The sequence below is a fragment of the Bombina bombina genome, chromosome 6 (genome assembly GCF_027579735.1).
Source record: "Bombina bombina isolate aBomBom1 chromosome 6, aBomBom1.pri, whole genome shotgun sequence".
Classification (NCBI taxonomy): Eukaryota; Metazoa; Chordata; class Amphibia; order Anura; family Bombinatoridae; genus Bombina; species Bombina bombina.
Window position 1 is genome coordinate 556,160,916 of NC_069504.1, and position 17,221 is coordinate 556,178,136.

A 17,221-nucleotide genomic window follows, 5' to 3' on the forward strand; every position below is an offset into this window, starting at 1 on the left:
AGGATTAAAGGGACAGTATACACTCATTTTCATATAACTGCATGTAATAGACACTACTATAAAGAATAATATGCACAGATACTGATATAAAAATCCAGTATAAAACTGTTTAAAAACTTACTTAGAAGCTGTCACTTTGGCTCTGTTGAAAAGGTAGCTGGAAAGCCCACTGCAAGTGGCAAATAAGACACTCCCCCCCTCCCCCTTCTTTTGCATATGAAAAGACCCTTTACACAAACAGGAGCAAGCTGGAGTAGGTAGTCGAGCGTATTCACATAAAACTTTGGGGCTTGGTTAGGAGTTTGAAAATCAGAGCAATGTTATTTAAAAATAAGCAAAACTATACATTAATTAAAAAAAAAAAACTATGGGCTATATAGATTATCTACAAAACATTTATGCAAAGAAAAAATGAGTGTATAATGTCCCTTTAAATGTGGTCACTAGTCCTCAAGAAGGTTGCTACGTACAATATTCAAAATAAGAAGCTTTATTATTTTTCTCTATCAATAGTTGTTAATTAGCTCACAATAAAACATATGATAGGTTTATATATGTCTGTCAGCTGTCCACACTTATCCATAAAAGTGAGTGACTGAAGTTATTCATGTTTTCTAATTTTATTATATAATTGTCACTAATATTTTTTGTTTTATTATGAGCGACAATCATATATTTGGAAATTTTAGTACGAGCTAATATCTGGTTTATCTGTTTCATATATAAGGTTTATAAAATAAGTTTTTCAATGTTTAAAAAATATTAAAAAAAATATATATAAAAAATTATGCTTACCTGATAAATTTCTTTATTTCCGGGCATGGAGAGTCCATGATGTCATTCCAATTACTAGTGGTATATTCAACTCCTGGGCAGCAGGAGGAGGCAGAGAGCGCCCCAGCAAAGCTGTTAAGTGTAAATTCCCTTACCCATAATCCCCAGTCATTCAGCCGAAGGAAAATGGAAAAAGAAGAAAAACAAGGATATTAGAGGTACCTGAGGTTTACTCAAAAAAAGAACTGCCAAATTATAATTTAAAAAGAGGGTGGGGTTGTGGACTCTCCATGCCCGGAAAGAAAGAAATTAATCAGGTAAGCATAAATTTTGTTTTCTGTCCTATGGCATGGAGAGTCCACGACATAATTCCAATTACTAGTGGGAACCAAAACCCAAGCTAGAGGACACGGAATGAAAAGGGAGGGAGAACAAGGCCTAAGGACCTAAACAGACGGCACCACCGCTTGAAGAACCTTTCTCCCAAAAGAGGCCTCAGCCAAGGCAAAAGTATCAAATTTGTAGAACTTGGAAAAAGTATGCAAGGAGGACCATGTTGCTGCCTTGCAAATCTGTTCCACAGAAGCTTCATTTTTGAAAGCCCAAGATGGGGAGACAGCCCTAGTGGAATGATCCGTAATTCTCTCAGGAGGCTGCTGTCTCATAAGCAAAACAAATCATACTTCTAAACCAGAGGGAAAGGGTAGTAGAAGTGGCCTTCTGACCCTTACGCTTTCCAGAGAAAACCACAAACAGGGCAGAAGATTGCCGAAAAGCTTAAGTAGCTTGTAGGTAAAATTTTGGAGCACACACAACATCCAAGTTATGCAAAAGACGTTCCTTTATGAGGAGGAGGATTAGGACAAAAAGGAAGGAAAACTATTTCCTGATTAATGTTTCGATCCGACACCACCTTAGGGACAAAACAATTTAGTACGAAGGACTGCCTAATCTGCATGAAAAATAAGGTACGGGGAATCACACTGCAGAGCTGAAAGCTCAGAAACTCTGCGACCGGAAGAAATAGCACGAAGAAACAAAACCTTCCAAGATAACAATTTTATATCAACAACATGCATCGGCTCAAACTGAACCTGCTGCAAAACTTTAAGAACAAGATTAAGGCTCCAAGGAGGAGCAACAGGTTTAAACACAGGCCTGATTCTGACTAGGGCCTGAATAAAAGCTTGAACATCTGGCAAATATGCCAGACGTTTGTGCAAAAAATTAGACACTGCAGAAATCTGACCATTCAGAGTACTGACTGACAAACCTTTCTCCAGGCCATTTTGAAGAAAAGATCAAATATTGGGAATCCTCACCCGGCTCCAGAAGAAAATCTTAGATTTGCACCAATAAAGATATTTACACCATATCTTATGGTAAATCTTGCGAGCAACAGGTTTGTGAGCCTAAAGCATAGTATCAATGACTGCTTCCGAAAAACGACATCTAGACAGAACTAGGCTTCAATCTCCAAGCAGTCAGAGAATCCAGGTTTAGATAGAGAAATGGATCCTGAATTAGAAGGTCCTTCCTCAGAGGTAACCAAGGAGGAAGAGATGACATCCTTACCAGATCCACGAACCAGATCCTGCAAGGCCATGTCGGAGCTATTAGAATTACTGATGCTCTCTCCTGTTTGATACAAGCAATGACTTTTAGAAGGAGAGCAAACTGAGGAAACGGGTATGCCAGAGAGAAGATCCAAAGAACAGCTAGAGCCTCTATCAGAGCGGCCTGAGAATCTCTTGAACCGTACTTTCAAAGCTTGGCGTTTTGACGAGACGCCATCAGATCCAACTCTGGAACCCTTCACCTGAGGGTTATCTGAGAGAACACTTCCGGATGGAGAACCCACTCCCCTGGATGGAAAGTCTGCTCAGAAAATCCACCTCCCAGTTGTCCACTCCTGGGATGTGGATGGCAGATAGGAGACAATCGTGAGCTTCCACCCACTGCAGAATGCGAGTCACCTCCTTCATAGCCAAGGAACTCAGAGTTCCTCCCTGGTGGTTGATGTAAGCCACTGAGGTGATATTGTCCGATTTGGAATCTGATAAACTGGACTAAAGATAGTTGAGGCAAAGCTACCAAGGCATTGAAGATTGCTCTCAACTCTAAGATGTTTATGGGAAGAGAAGACTCCTCCCGAGTCCACAGACCCTGAGCTTTTAGATGGCCCCAAACGGCTCCCCAGCCTAACAGACTGGCGTCTGTAGTCACCATCATCCAGGAAGGTCTCAGGAAGCAAGTGCCCTGAGACAGATTTTCCAGAGAAATCCACCATAAGAGTCTCTTGTTAGGGGATCCAGATTTATCCTCAGATGGAACCGAGCAAAAGAAATGATGTCTATGGAAGCAACCATCAGACCAATCACCTCCATGCATTGAACCACTGATGGACGAATAGCAGACTGGAGTGAAAGGCAAGAAGCAAGAAATTTGGCTTTTCTGACGTCCATCAGGAAAATCTTCATGGACAGGGAATCTATGATTGTTCCTGGGAAACACACTCTTGTAGCTGGAACAAGATAACTATTTTCCAGATTAACTTTCCACCTGTGGGAACGTAGAAAAGACAACAACATCTCTGTATAAGATTTTGCTAGTTGAAAAGATGACACCTGAACCAAGATGTCGTCTAGATAAGGAGCCACTGCAATTCCCTGGGATCTGACCATTGCCAATAAAGCCCCCAGAACCTTTGAGAATTTTCTGGGAGCCGTGGCCAGACCAAACAGAAGTGCAAGAAGCTGGAAATTCTTGTCCAAGAAGGCAAACCTCAGAAACTGGTGATGATCCCTGTGAATGAGAACATGAAGGTATGCATCCTCCAGGTCTATGGTTGTCATGAACTGACCTTCCTGAACCAATGAAAGAATGGAACGATTAGTTTCCATCTTGAAGGACGGAGCCCTAAGGAATTTGTTTAGGCATTTTAAGTCTAGAATGGGACGCAAAGTTCCCTCCTTTTTGGGAATAACAAAGAGATTTGAATAGAATCCTTGACCATGTTCCCCTAGAGGAACTGGAACAATTACTCCCAGGGAGGGTAGGTCCTTTACGCAGTTTAAGAAAGCCTCCCTCTACCTGGTTTGTGGATAGTATTGACAGGAGAAATCTGCCCCTTGGAGGGCAAGACTTAAATCCTAATTTGTAACCCTGGGATACTATGTCCACTGCCCACGGACCTGGGACATTGCGTATCCAGGCATGTCAAAAAAAAAGAAAGCCTGCCCCCTACTTGATCCAAAATTGGATCGGGGGGACCCTTCATGCAGATTTAGAATCAGTGGAAGGCTTCTTGTTTTGCTTTCCCTTATTTCAAATTCTTGATGAAAGGTTATGATAGGGATATAATAAAAGAAGCACGTATGAAAGCACAATCAAGCGATATAAATGAATTAATATTTCCCAAAAAAAATGAATCTGGGACACAATAGGTATAGTGAGAATGCAGGGAATAATACTCAGTGTATAAGGTTTACCACTACATATAATGAAGGAGCAGCCACCATTAGGGGCATTCTTAATAAATACTGGCCACTCCTAAAAGCAGATCCCCTGTTGGGACCCCATTTGTGGGGAAAACCAAAAATCACTTTCAAAAAAGGTAAAAGCCTTAAAAATATGTTAGCTCCCAGTAAACTGAAAACCAAACAGATTCTCAATCATAAATAGGGAAATAGGCTTTTGAATTGGAAATGTACATTAAAGGGACACTGAACCCAAAATTTTTTTTTCGTGATTCAGATAGAGCATGCAATTTAAAACAACTTTCTAATTTATTTATTTTTCTTCGTTCTCTTGCTTTCTTTATTTGAAAAAGAAGGCATCTAAGCTATTTTTTTGGTTCACGGAACCACGGAAAGCACTTGTTTATTGGTAGGTGAATTTACCCACCAATCAGCAAGAACAACACCGTGTTCACCAAAAATGGGCTGGCATCTAAACTTACATTCTTGCATTTCAAATAAAGATACAAAGAGAATAAAAAGAATTAGATAATAGGAGTAAATTAGAAATTTAAAATTGCATGCTCTTTCTGAATCACGATAGAAAAATGTTCGGTTCAGTGTCCCTTTAAAGGGACAGTCTAGTCCAAAATAAACTTTCATGATTCAGATAGGGCATGTAATTTTAAACAATTTTCCAATTTACTTTTATCACCAATCTTGCTTTGTTCTTTTGGTATTCTTAGTTGAAAGATTAACCTAGGAGGTTCATATGCTAATTTTTTAGACCTTGAAGGCCACCTCTTTTCAGAATGCATTTTAACAGTTTTTCACCACTAAGAGGGTGTTAGGTCATGTGTTTCATATAGATAACACTGTGCTCATGCACGTGAAGTTATCTGGGAGCAGGCACTGATTGGTTAAACAGCAAGTCTGTCAAAAGAACTGAAATAAAGGGGCAGTTTGCAGAGGCTTAGATACAAGATAATCACAGAGGTTAAAAGTATATTAATATAACTGTGTTGGTTATGCAAAACTGGGGAATGGGTAATAAAGGGATTATCTATCTTTTAAAACAATAAAAATTCTGGTGTAGACTGTCCCTTTAATATATGCAAATCTAGGTGTAATATGTGTCAACATATAAACAGATCCTAGTTTTTCAAAAACTTAAGATAAAACAGACACTTTTGAGAGAGGTTTTAAAAGCAAATTGTGAATCTACATTTGTAGTTTATCTCTTGGAATGTGGATTTGGCCTAATTTATGTGGGCCGCACTAAACGGCAAATTGGACGTAGAGTAAATGAACATCTTTATAATATTAAAGAAAAATTAAACACAATGTGGCAAAACATTTTATGGACTGCCATAATAGTAACCCTGCCTCTTTAAGGGTTCAAGTCATTGGTTGGATTCCGCCTACAAAACATAATAGGTTATTAGACCTTAGAAAGCTTGACACCTATTGGATTTATAAACTCCAAAGTTTTTATCCAATGGGTATAAATATAGATATAAATGTGGCAGCATACATGTAAATTAGGAACTTTAAAACCAAGCAGGTGCTGCCATTACAAATATTCTATCAGTTCCTGTTTCCTATCATGTTCATGATAGTATTTGTTAACAATAGAATTTATGTATAACATGAAGTATTTGTTAGGTTTATATGGTGTGGTTATTTTAATGGAAGAAATTAGATTGTTAATATTCATTTATTTTTTAAATCTATTTAAATTAATTCATACATCTATTTTTAAAGTTTTAATTATGGCATCCTAGAATTTTATAATATGTGATATAGAAACTTAAACTAACATTCTTCCTTAAAGGGATAGTCTAGGCCAAAATAAACTCTCATGATTCAGATAGAGCATGTAATTTTAAACAATTTTCCAATTTACTTTTATCACCAATTTTGCTTTCTTCTCTTGGTATTCTTAGTTGAAAGCTTAACCTAGGAGGTTCATATGCTAATTTCTTAGACCTTGAAGGCCACCTCTTTTCAGAATGCATTTTAACAGTTTTTCACCACTAGAGGGTGTTAGTTCATGTATTTCATATAGAAAACACTGTGCTCGTGCACGTGAAGTTATCTGGGAGCAGGCACTGATTGGCTAAACTGAAAGTCTGTCAAAAGAACTGAACTAAAGGGGCAGTTTGCAGAGGCTTAGATACAAGATAATCACAGAGGTTAAAAGTATATTAATATAACAGTGTTGGTTATGCAAAACTGGGGAATGGGTAATAAAGGGATTATCTATCTTTTAAAACAATACAAATTCTGATTTAGACTGTCCCTTTAAGATAGACTAGCAGGTCTGAATGATTCCTTGATACTGCACTACGTGTGTATTTACTAAAATGTCCTGTATCTTAATCCAAATTTTTGCTTTTTATATATTTGTGTATAATGATTGATGAGATGAAATTGGTTTCTTAAATAGCATGTGTTTTTTTATTTGTAAATATATTTAGATTATCATGTAACTTTTTAACTCACAGTATGTCCTTACACACCCCCTTAATGTCCACATTGATTGGCTCAAGACGTACCAATAATGTCCAACCTATGGACACTCCTTTGGGGGTGGTGTCTCAAATACCTGTATGTACAAGTAAGATCCGTTCAGGAGAACGGCATACGATAACAATTCCTCTTGAAAAAGCCTGGCGGCAACCGGGAGAAACGCGTTGGGGTGATTATATTGATATTCATCTGTGAGGGACAATCAGACCTACTGTGTGATCGGTATTTGCTTACGAAGTGACCGTGGCTCCGGTGGGGATCTGGATAGCCCAGAGCAAGCGACTGTGTGCATTGAGATGGAATCCAGCTGTCTTCTGTTGCTGTAAGCATATCACTGTGAACACGTTTTTTTAACTCAAGGCATTCTATTTATGCACTTTGTGTAAGTACATTTCTAAGCTGGGTGTGTATGGTGTTTAATACATTTGCACTTGAATCCCCTTTTGCACTCTGTTTTTCTCTACAAGCAGTTTTGGATCTTCTAAACTGTGAGAAGCAAGGTTTAAAGAGCGGAATGGGAGGAATTTTTCCTATGATCTGGAGAGTGGAGGATTGCTTACACTCCTACATTTTATGCTAATTTACAGCAGAGGTACAGTTTCTTCTTGTTTTCAGCAAGGACTTATTTGGACTATATATCCATGCAGAATTGTGTGTTCCTTGGAGAAATTTTTATATAATTTATGTGTGTTAAGATTATTTCTTTTCAACTCGAATTGTATTTGTGAACCGCAATTCCTTGGGTGCCCAATTTATTTTCTGAATTATTTTTTGAGGGTAGATGAAGCACTGAATGTTTTTTTCTTTTATCTTTAAAGATAAAAGCTTGACTTTTGAAGTTACATCAGTTAACTACAGGGCTCTGCGAGCTAGAACAATGAAGCTAGACATCTTAGCTCCCAGGCTAATTAACTGAATGTTAGCGTCGCAGATAAAAGGTATGGGCCAGTTTTAGAGCTTTGATTCTATCGTGGATCTCCTCTATTGTAGTTTCTTCTGATATCAGATCAGACAAGGCATCGCACCAATAAGATGCTGCACTCGCAACCGTAGCAATACTTGCCGCTGGTTGCCATTGTAATCCCTGATGGATGTACATCTTCTTTAAGTAAGCCTCTAGCTTCTTATCCATTGGATCCTTAATGGAACAACTATCCTCTATAGGAATGGTAGTTATTTTAGCTAGAGTAGAGATAGCTCCTTCAACTTTTGGCACAGTGCGCCATGAGTCATGGAGTCAGCAACAGAAAACATCTTCTTAAAAACAGGGGAAGGGGAAAAGAAAACCTGAGCTATAATTTCAGACATCTTGTCTGGAACAGGAAAAACATCCACAGAAGAGGGAGAATTATGAACTCTATTAAGTTTAGAAGACTTTTTAGGGTTGATAACGCCAGAAGGTTTGGAGTCATCTAAGGTAGCGAGTACCTCCTTTAGAAGTAATAGGAGGTGTTCAAGCTTAAACCTAAAATTAACCTCTTCTGAATCAGTAGAACATTCCATCCTAGATTCAGAATCTGAGATTTCATCTTCAGAAGCCACTCAAGTATCCTCGTCATCAGGTAACTGAGGGGACTGACTAACGCTGTCTTTGCGGAGTCAGAACCCTTACTGAGAGAAATATTTTCAGACTTTCTCTTCCTCTTACCAGAAACAGGAAAGGCTGACAAACCTGCGGAAACTGCAGAAGTTATCTGCGCAGCAACATCTCTTGGTAAATAAACACCCCCCAGGAGGATGTTGAGAGAAACTGCTGGGTACTGCAGGTGAAACTGCTAAAGCTTGGGATGTTGGAGTGGAGAGGGAGGCATTGCATGGACAACATTATCCTTAGAGACATATGGCTCAGATGCAGAGACCTTGTCTCTAGAAGACAAAGTCCTGCTTAAACATATGACACATAGTTGCACAGGAGGGATAACTTGTTCTTCCAAACTATATAAGCATTTATTAAAATTTTAACCCTCTAATTCATCTTAGAAAGGATTCACACTAGTAATACAGAAAACAAAAATAATCTGTGAAAAATAAAGATATCTTTAATTTGGAAAAATAAATAAATTCAGGCACCACTAAAAACCTCAGCTGAGCTGAGGACTCACCACTCCAGCCAACCAAAGAATAAACCCCACTAGTATTCAGATAGATGTAAGAGCCGATCACAGCTGTCTGAAAACACCACTCAGTGGTCAGATAGATACTTTATCAAATCCACTGTCAGAAGTCAGATTGAGACTGCTCTCTCGCTCTTCAGAGAAACTATTATGCACAATGTGCTCCGCTAAGAAAAATGGCTGCAGTATAGCCGGATAAGCGGAAGCGCAAATAAGTCACGTAACGGAGGACGTTTAAAAAAATTACAGCTTAGGAGGGCACGAAAAAGTAACTACAGCGCCAAAAAATCTATCAGGTGATATAATATAACACACACTCTATGCTAACACAGGGGAAAAATAAAGATATTGACCCCTGCCGTTCCAGAGCCATCACAAGTCTCAAGCCAGCCTAAAATCATAGTATTTTGAGACCCATCAAAATAACAGACCCCTAGCAGTACAGTATCCCTGCCAGAACTGCCCAAAAATTACTCCAACTCAGGGAGAATAAATTATGTCCACAAATTAATCTGAAGTGCTAATCCTCCATACCTAGAAGACAAAGCACTTACCTGTGGATCCGGCTGCAGGGCAGAAGCAGCGTGTCAGGTATGATGGACTCACCAACATCTGTCAGGGACCTGCAGACAAAGAAATAACAGAGTAACCAACCCTGGCTTTCTGTAAAGGGGGTAGCAAAATGTTAGAAATAAAGCAAAGACAACCTCGCCACTTTCTAACTGCTAATAGCCACCATTACTCTTACTAAAGAGATTGACATGGACACAGCTTGACCCAATCCTTGCTTGCAGGAAAAAGTACCCATAAAAGGATTAAATATCTTCAGACACCATATTCGCACATCCTCCATTGACAGAGGCAAAGAGAATGACTGGGGCTTATGGGTAAGGGAAGTTGCACTTAACAGCTTTGCTGGGTGCTTTTTGCCTCCTCCTGCTGGCCAGGAGTTGAATATCCCACTAGTAATTGGAATGACGTAGTGGACTCTCCATGCCATAGGAAAGAAATGAGGTTTACCATTAGAGACCCAAGAGTGGTCTCTATTATTTAAGATTAACTTCAGTAGGTTTTCAATTTACTAAGAGGTCCAAAAGTGGCCTCATGTGCCGTTTAGAGGGTAAATACACTGATTGACATGGTACATACTCGCTGTTACTTTGGAAATGTACTATATAGGCATGTATTTTATTTTATATTATTGTCTCGTAAGGCGTGTATGCCTTGAATATATATTTTTTTCTTACTGTCTCACCCTTTTTGTATGCCTTGAATTATTTGACTTTCTTTTTTAAAACCAGGAAATAAAGTCATTTCTCACTACAAACAACTATGTGAGAACAGCAGAAGTATTCCACACCCATGTACCAGAAGGGCGTATTGGAAGCCACATATTCATGTATGAACGGAAGTCTAAATGAATTTATGCATTTACTGAAGATGTGAAAAAGCTTGATTGAAAACAATCTTCTGTGTTTCTCAAATAAGCAGAAATAGGGTATTTTTTCTGATGATTGATGCAACAAAAATGAGACTTGTACAGCATAAATATAAATATGTATTAATGTATTTGTAAAGCAACGGAGATCAACCAAAATAAAATATTTTTTTACTCAGTTTTTATTTTTTATTTTATTCTTCTAGAAACACAAAGGACAGCAAGAACTTTCACATACAAATTATAAAGCCAATTAGTATGCAGCACATTTTCTTCATAGATGCAGAAGGCTTTTTATACCACAAAAATAGCAAATAAGAGCATTATCAATCAACAACAACACATGGTCCCCCATTGTTTTAAAAGAGAAAGCAGCATTTTAAGGCTGACAATTTATGAAATTGCACATACATTGCAGAAATGATTTCTGAATGGTGGAACTAAATAATGCTGCTGTGCCCAGCATCCAAAATCAATCTGTCCATTGTCTTAATGTTAAGCAAAAGTTTTACAATCTAAAGTGCACGTTTAACACTAAACTTTGGTTACGGTATCTCATGTTTATCAGGATATTCCCAATAACAGATAACATTAATTGACAAATGTAACTGTCTAACTCACACCCTTATGTAACAAAGTAATACATAACTTTTCAATATTTAGGATCAAAAGGCATCTGCCCCAAATCTATTTCAACATTAGCCATATGTCTTCCATTGGCACGCCCATGTTTATGCCATCTACCTTCCCTTTTATAGCGATGTTGGTGAGGTTTCTTTTCATGCTTTCTGTGTCTGTAATCTTCTGGATCTTTATATGGAGGAATATTTTCAGATTTCCTAGAAAGCAAATATTTTAATTGTAACTTGTGACGGAATATAAATAATTTATTTAAAGTAATTACATTTGTAGGTAAAAAACAATTTATGCTTACCTGATAAATTAATTTCTTTCATGCTGGTGAGAGTCCACAATCCATTACTCCTGGGAATTACTCTCCCCTACCACTAGGAGGAGGCAAAGATTCCCAAAAGCTCTATCAACCCCCCCCCCCCCACAAACACACACCTCACAGGTACCTCAGTTTAATGTATAATCAAGAAAAATGAGGTAGGAAAAGAAATAGGAGCAAAATAAAAGGAGCAGGGGGGAAAAAAACACCACCAGAAAAACACAGGGAGGGGACTCATGGACTCTCACCACCATGAAACAAATTAATTTATCACATACAGTATGCATAAATGATGTTTTCCTCAATACAGGTGGTTTGAGTCCATGATCCATTACTCCTGGGTACTAATACCCAAGCTGAGAAGTCAATGAGTAATGAAACACAATTGGTAGGATTTAAAAAACTTTTTTTTACTTTAAAACTAAATACACAACCCCAAAAGAATCCAATTAAAAAATTAATCAACAGGCAAAAATAAATCATTCTGAGACAACTGCCTGGTGGACTTTCCTATCCAAGGCTGCCTCAGAAGAAGCAAAATCATCAATATGGTAGAATTTGGTAAAAGTATGCCAAGAAGACCAAGTAGCTGCCTTGCAAATTTGGTCAACAGAAGCCTCATTCTTGAAAGCCCTAGAAGTGACAATTAATCTTAACCCCTTAGTGACCAGACCATTTTTCAATTTTCTTACAGTTAAGGACCAGGGCTATTTTTTTTACATTTTTACGGTGTTTGTGTTTAGCTGTTATTTCTCTTGTAAGGTGTATCCAGTCCACGGATTCATCCATTACTTGTGGGATATTCTCCTTCCCAACATTAAGCTGCAAGAGGATCACCCACAGCAGAGCTGTCTATATAGCTCCTCCCCTAAATGCCACCTCCCAGTCATTCTCTTGCAGCTCTCAACAAGGGAAGCAGCTAGAGAGATGTGGTGCATTAATGTAGTTTATCTTCAATCAAAAGTTTGTTATTTTCAAATGGTACCGGAGTTGTATTATTTTAGCCTCAGGCCGAAAGCTGAAGAAGAGTCTGCCTGTGGTCTTTGATGATCTTAGCAGGTTGTAACTAAGATCCATTGCTGTTCTCACACATAACTGAAGAGATGGGTAACTTCAGCTGGGGGAATAGCGTGCAGGGTCTCCTGCTCTGAGGTATGTGCAGTTTTAAATTTTTCTAGAGAAATGATAAGCTAGAAAATGCTGACAATACCGGATTTATTTAAGGTAAGCCTGATTACAGTGATTTAATAACGACTGGTATCATGCTTGCTGTAAAGGGTAATATTTTTATTATTTACTCACATTACTGAATAGATATAACGTTTGCTTGAGGTGTATAAACGTTTATTTCATATTGGTGATAAAACTTTATTCTGGGGCCCAGTTTTTCCACATGGCTGACTAGATTTTGCCTAGGGATAGTTTTTTAAGGCCCTCTCACTGTGAGTACAGGTTGGGAGGGGCCTATTTTCCATTAGTTTTTGGAACTTGAGACATCCAGCTTCCCTGAAGGAGTCCCCTGAACATATAGGACCTCTCTAAGGGGTTTTTGTGCCTTCCAAAGTCGTTGTATGGGCAGGTAGGAGCCACAGTAGAGCTGTGGCAGTTTGTTGTGACTGTTTAAAAACGTTTATATCGTTTTTTTTTATCCGGTTTTGAAACTAAGGGGTTAATCATCCATTTGCAAATGGGTGCAATGCTCTTTCAGCCTATTATACACACTGTAAACATTTCGTAAGATTTACTGCTTTTTTCACTGTTTTAGCAGTTTCTGTGATTGTTTTTTTCTCTTAAAGGCACAGTACCGTTTTTATTTTTTGCTTGTTGACAGTTTCTAAAGTGTTTTCCAAGCTTGCTGGTCTCATTACTAGTCTGTTTAAACATGTCTGACTTAGAGGAAACTCATTGTTCATTATGTTTAGAAGCCATTGTGGAACCCCCTCTTAGAATGTGTACCAAATGCACTGATTTTACTATAGATTACAAAGACCATATTCTGGCTTTAAAAAATTTATCACCAGAAGAAATTGACAAGGAGGAAGTTATGCCATCTAACTCTCCCCACGTGTCAGATCCTATAAATCCAGCTCAGGGGACGCCAAGTACATCTAGCGAGCCCATTGTGTATACCTTGCAAGACATGGCAGCAGTTATGAATCATACCCTTACAGAGGTATTATCTAAACTGCCAGGATTGCAAGGAAAGCGAGACAGCTCTGGAACTAGAATAAATACAGAGCTCTCTGACGCTTTAGTAGCTATCTCTGATACACCCTCACAATATAATGAAGCTGAAGCAGGGGAGCTTCAATCTGTGGGTGATTTTTCTGATTCAGGGAAGATACTTCAATCTGATTCTGATATATCTACATTTAAATTTAAGCTTGAACACCTCCGCGTATTGCTCAGGGAGGTTTTAGCAACTCTGGACGACTGTGACATTATTGTAGTCCCATAGAAATTATGTAGATTGGATAAATACTATGCAGTACCTACTTACACTGATGTTTTTCCAATCCCTAAAAGGTTTTCTGAAATTATTACTAAGGAATGGGATAGACCAGGTGTACCATTCTCTCCCCCTCCTGTTTTTAAAAAGATGTTTCCTAAAGACGCCTCTACACGGGACTTATGGCAGACGGTCCCTAAGGTGGAGGGAGCAGTTTCTACTCTAGCTAAGCGTACCACTATCCCTGTTGAGGACAGTTGTGCTTTTCTAGATCCAATGGATAAAAAATCAGAGGTTACCTTAAAGGGACAGTCAAGTCCAAAAAAACTTTCATTTTTCAAATAGGGCATGTAATTTTAAACAACTTCCCAATTTACTTCTATCAACAATTTTGCTTTGTTCTCTTGGTATTCTAGTTGAAAGCAAACCTAGGAAGGCTCATATGATAATTTCTAAGCCCTTGAAGGCCGCCTCTATTTTATTTACTTTTCACAGCAGGGGAGAGCAAGCTCATGTAGGCCATATAGATAGCATTGTGATCACGCCTGTGGCTAGTGGCAGACACTGCACTAATTGGCTAAAATGCAAGTCAATAGATAATAACTAAAAGTCATGTGATTAGGGGCGGTCAGAAGAGGCTTACATACAAGTTAGTCACAGAAGTAAAATGTGTATTAATATAACAGTGTTGGTTTTGCAAAACTGGGGAATGGGTAATAAAGGGATTATCTATCTTTTTAAACAACAAAAATTCTGGTGTTGACTGTCCCTTTAAGAAAATTTTTATTCAACAAGGTTTTATTCTCCAGCCTCTTGAATGCATTGCCCCAGTCATTGCTGCCGCGGCTTTCTGGTTTGAGTCCCTAGAGGAGGCTCTACAGGTTGAAACCCCGTTGGAAGATATTATTGACAAGCTTACGGCCCTTAAGCTAGCCAATTCATTTGTTTCTGACGCCAATGTTCATTTAACCAAGCTAAGGGCTAAAAAGTCAGGTTTTGCTATTCAGGCACGTAGGGTGCTATGGCTTAAATCCTGGTCAGCTGACGTGACTTCAAAGTCTAAACTTCTCAACATTCCCTTCAAAGGACAGATCCTATTCAGGCCTGGACTGAAGGAGATCATTTCTGACATCACTGGAGGAAAAGGTCACACCCTTCCTCAGGACAGGTCCAACAAATTAAGGACCAAACAGTCTAGTTTTCGGCCCTTTCGAAACTTCAAGAGTGGCGCAGCTTCAACTTCCTCTAACACAAAACAAGAGGGAACTTTTGCCCAGTCAAAGCCGGTCTGGAGACCTAACCAGGCTTGGAACAAGGGGAAACAGGCCAAGAAGCCTGCTGCTGCCTCTAAGACAGCATGAAGGAGCAGCCCCCGATACGGATCTAGTAGGGGGCAGTCTCTCTCTGTCTTCGCCCAGGCTTGGGCAAGAGATGTTCAGGATTCCTGGGCATTGGAAATTGTGTCCAAGGGTTATCTTCTGGAATTCAAAACCTCTCCCCAAAAAAGGGAGATTTCATCTCTCACTTTTATCTGCAAACCAGATAAAGAGAGAAGCATTCTTACATTGTGTTCAAGACCTCCTAGTTATGGGAGTGATCCACCCAGTTCCGCAGGAGGAACAGGGACAGGGCTTTTATTCAAATCTGTTTGTTGTTCCCAAGAAAGAGGGAACATTCAGACCAATCTTAGATCTCAAGATCTTAAACAAATTTCTCAGAGTCCCATCCTTTTCTCTGGTGGTTATCTCGGGTCCATCTGTCCAAGGGTATGACCTTCCGCAGGCCAGATTGGACAATAGTAACGACAGATGCCAGCCTTCTGCGCTGGGGTGCAGTCTGGAACTCCCTGAAGGCTCAGGGCTTGTGGACTCAGGAGGAGACACTCCTTCCGATAAACATTCTGGAACTAAGAGCGATATTCAATGCTCTTCAGGCTTGGCCTCAGCTAGCTGCGGTCAGGTTCATCAGATTTCAGTCGGACAACATCACGACTGTAGCTTACATCAACCATCAAAGGGGAACAAGGAGTTCCCTAGCAATGTTGGAGGTTTCAAAAATAATTCTATGGGCAGAGGTTCACTCTTGCCATCTATCAGCTATCCATATCCCAGGAGTAGAGAACTGGGAGGCGGATTTTCTAAGTCGGCAGACTTTTCATCCGGGGGAGTGGGAACTCCATCCGGAGGTGTTTGCACAGTTGATTCAACTTTGGGGCAAACCAGAACTGGATCTCATGGCGTCTCGTCAGAACGCCAAGCTTCCTTGTTACGGGTTCAGGTCCAGGGATCCCAAGGCAGCGCTGATAGATGCTCTAGCAGCGCCTTGGTCTTTCAACCTGGCTTATGTGTTTCCACCGTTTCCTCTGCTCCCTCGTCTGATTGCCAAGATCAAGCAGGAGAGAGCTTTGGTGATTTTGATAGCTCCTGCGTGGCCACTCAGGACTTGGTACGCAGATCTGGTGGACATGTCATCCTTTCCACCATGGACTCTGCCGCTGAGGCAGGACCTTCTACTTCAAGGTCCCTTCAAACATCCAAATCTAATTTCTCTGCGTCTGACTGCTTGGAGATTGAACGCTTGATTTTGTCAAAACGTGGTTTTTCCGAGTCGGTCATTGATACCTTAATTCAGGCTCGAAAGCCTGTCACCAGGAAAATCTATCATAAGATATGGTGTAAATATCTTCATTGGTGTGAATCCAAGGGTTACTCATGGAGTAAAGTCAGGATTCCCAGGATATTGTCTTTTCTCCAAGAAGGATTGGAAAAGGGATTGTCAGCTAGTTCCTTAAAGGGACAGATTTCTGCTCTGTCTGTTCTTTTGCACAAGCGTCTGGCGGATGTTCCAGACGTTCAGGCGTTTTGTCAGGCTTTAGTTAGAATCAAGCCTGTGTTTAAACCTGTTGCTCCGCCATGGAGTTTAAATTTAGTTCTTAAAGTTCTTCAAGGGGTTCCGTTTGAACCTCTGCATTCCATAGATATTAAGCTTTTATCTTGGAAAGTTCTGTTCTTGGTAGCTATCTCTTTGGCTCGAAGAGTTTCAGAGTTATCTGCCTTGCAGTGTGATTCCCCTTATCTGATCTTCCATGCAGATAAGGTAGTTTTGCGTACCAAACCTGGGTTTCTTCCTAAGGTGGTATGCAATAAGAATATCAATCAAGAGATTGTTGTTCCGTCACTGTGTCCTAATCCTTCTTCAAAGAAGGAACGTCTATTACACAATCTTGACGTGGTTCGTGCTTTAAAGTTTTATTTACAAGCTACTAAGGATTTTCGTCAAACATCTGCATTGTTTGTTGTCTACTCTGGACAGAGGAGAGGCCAAAAGGCTTCAGCAACTTCTCTTTCTTTTTGGTTAAGAAGTATAATCCGCTTAGCTTATGAGACTGCTGGCCAGCAGCCTCCTGTAAGAATTACAGCTCATTCCACTAGAGCGGTGGCTTCCACATGGGCCTTTAAAAATGAGGCCTCTGTTGAAGAGATTTGTAAGGCGGCGACTTGGTCT

General features: G+C 39.6%; 2 protein-coding genes across 3 annotated transcripts in view; one reads left to right on the forward strand and one right to left on the reverse strand.

Annotated features, from left to right (window-relative positions):
- The window catches only part of PIGB (phosphatidylinositol glycan anchor biosynthesis class B), a 106,773-nt gene extending 96,278 nt beyond the window's left edge, over positions 1–10,495 (forward strand). The window contains exon 12 of the mRNA XM_053717499.1: positions 10,180–10,495. Coding sequence (XP_053573474.1) covers positions 10,180–10,299 — 120 coding nt within the window. The 3' untranslated portion in view covers positions 10,300–10,495. The remainder of the gene's footprint in view (positions 1–10,179) is intronic.
- Positions 10,481–17,221, reverse strand: part of CCPG1 (cell cycle progression 1) — a 218,279-nt gene continuing 211,538 nt past the window's right edge. For both annotated transcript variants that reach the window (XM_053717498.1, XM_053717497.1), the window contains one exon: positions 10,481–11,155. In XM_053717498.1, coding sequence (XP_053573473.1) covers positions 10,969–11,155 — 187 coding nt within the window. In that variant the 3' untranslated portion in view covers positions 10,481–10,968. The remainder of the gene's footprint in view (positions 11,156–17,221) is intronic.